Source organism: Austrofundulus limnaeus, unplaced genomic scaffold (assembly GCF_001266775.1).
Source record: "Austrofundulus limnaeus strain Quisiro unplaced genomic scaffold, Austrofundulus_limnaeus-1.0 Scaffold2810, whole genome shotgun sequence".
Lineage (NCBI taxonomy): Eukaryota > Metazoa > Chordata > Actinopteri > Cyprinodontiformes > Rivulidae > Austrofundulus > Austrofundulus limnaeus.
In genome coordinates this window covers 1-2,101 of record NW_013955212.1, presented here as the reverse complement: position 1 = coordinate 2,101, position 2,101 = coordinate 1, and the positions used below count along the sequence as shown (strand labels likewise).

At 57.3% G+C, this 2,101-nt stretch overlaps 1 protein-coding gene across 1 annotated transcript; it reads left to right on the top strand.

The window, feature by feature from the left end:
• Positions 1-6: 6 nt before the first annotated feature.
• LOC106511458 (POU domain, class 3, transcription factor 3-B) lies at positions 7-1,962 on the top strand (the record flags this gene model as incomplete). Its single annotated transcript, XM_014000211.1, is given in 1 exon segment — positions 7-1,962. A coding segment is annotated over 1 exon segment (1,218 nt), but the record flags the coding sequence as incomplete, so codon positions are not given.
• Between the last annotated feature and the right edge of the window lie 139 nt (positions 1,963-2,101).

The following is a 2,101-nucleotide window of genomic DNA, read 5'->3' as shown; positions in this document are numbered from 1 at the left end:
AGAGAGAGAGAGAGAGAGAGAGAGAGAGAGAGAGAGAGAGAAGAAGAGGCTCACAGGCAGAGCCGCGCACTGTTTCCACAGGATTTGTACTTGAACGGGAGTTTGCGGTTTGTCAGGTTTATCCTCATCAAAACAGAACAAAGAGACAGASTGCTCTGAGGACAGCGAGGAGGAAAAAGAAGAGAGAGGAAGAAGAAGAGGAGGAGAGAGGGAGAAAAGAATAAAAGCGGAGGGAGCAAAATCTCTGCGACTGAATTACAAAAGCAGTGAGGGACGCGCTCTGCTCATGTTGTTGCCACATCCAGAGGGGACGGGTTCTGGAAGAATTTGGGGGTCTTTTCTTCCTGCTTTTGCGCCCACAGAAAGTTTGTTTTGGGACGTCGCATTTTTTTTTCCCCTTGTTCCCCCCCACCCCCTCCTCCTTTTGAATTTTGAATCTTCATAAACTTTCGGACTTGCACATGGTTTCAAATGGCTTTAAGATTTTAATTTTTTTTTGTTTTCCTGTTGGAGAGGACCACCTGGAGTTGGTTTCACTGAGGCGCAGAACTGAGCTGAGTGAGAATGCTGTAAACGCGCGGATTGCGTCTTCACACACGCTGAATGCTTACTTTTTAAAAAAAAAAAAGTTTGAATAATTCATGAGACACAATTTGCCTGCTCGAAAGAAGTGACTGTAAAGGGAGGAAAAAAAAGAGAAAGGGAGGGGGGTTATCCACAAACATATTCATAAGGGTTGACGGAATGGCCACCGCCGCTTCCAATCCTTATCTACCCAGCAATAGCATCCTCTCGTCCGGATCCATCGTGCACTCTGACTCCGGGGGTGGCGGCATGCAGCCGGGCAGCGCTGCGGTTACCTCCGGGTCTGGGGGTTACAGGGGAGACCCCTCGGTTAAGATGGTGCAGAGTGACTTTATGCAAGGCGCGATGGCAGCCAGCAACGGGGGGCACATGCTGAGCCACGCGCACCAGTGGGTGACGTCCCTCCCGCACGCGGCGGCGGCCGCGGCAGCAGCCGCGGTGGCCGCGGCGGAAGCCGGCTCGCCCTGGTCGTCCAGCCCGGTGGGGATGACGGGCAGCCCGCAGCAGCAGGACGTGAAAGGCTCGGCCAGGGACGATCTGCACACGGGCACCGCGCTGCACCACCGGCCGCCTCACTTAGCGCCGCACCACACGCACGCCGGGGCCTGGGGGAGCGCCACCGCGGCGCACATCAACTCCATATCCGGGGGTCAGCAGCAGCAGCAGCAGCAGTCGCTCATTTACTCGCAGCCGGGGGGCTTCACTGTGAACGGGATGCTGAGCCCCGGCAGCCAGAGCCTGGTGCACCCGGGGCTGGTGAGGGGGGACACCCCGGACCTGGAGCACGGCAGCCATCACCACCACCACCACCACCAGCACCCGCACCACCAGCACCACGGCGGCGTCAGCAGCCACGARCCGCACTCGGACGACGACACGCCGACGTCCGACGACCTGGAGCAGTTCGCCAAGCAGTTCAAGCAGCGGCGGATCAAGCTGGGCTTCACGCAGGCGGACGTGGGCCTGGCCCTGGGCACGCTGTACGGCAACGTCTTCTCGCAGACCACCATCTGCAGGTTCGAGGCGCTGCAGCTCAGCTTCAAGAACATGTGCAAGCTCAAGCCGCTGCTGAACAAGTGGCTCGAGGAGGCCGACTCGTCCACGGGCAGCCCCACGAGCATCGACAAGATCGCGGCGCAGGGGAGGAAGCGGAAGAAGCGCACGTCCATCGAGGTGAGCGTCAAGGGCGCGCTGGAGAGCCACTTCCTCAAGTGTCCCAAGCCGTCGGCGCAGGAGATCAGCAGCCTGGCGGACAACCTGCAGCTGGAGAAGGAGGTGGTCAGAGTGTGGTTTTGCAATAGGAGGCAGAAGGAAAAGCGGATGACGCCCCCAGGAGTGGCGCAGACGCCGGAGGATGTGTACTCTCAGGTCGGCAATGTGAGTGCAGAAACACCGCCCCCCTCCATGGACTGCAAAAGAATGTTCAGTGAAACATAGAATATTTTATATGAAATTAAACTGATTTTTTACAAAAAAAAAATAAACAGACTACCGCCAAGATAGCACCCCCTACACC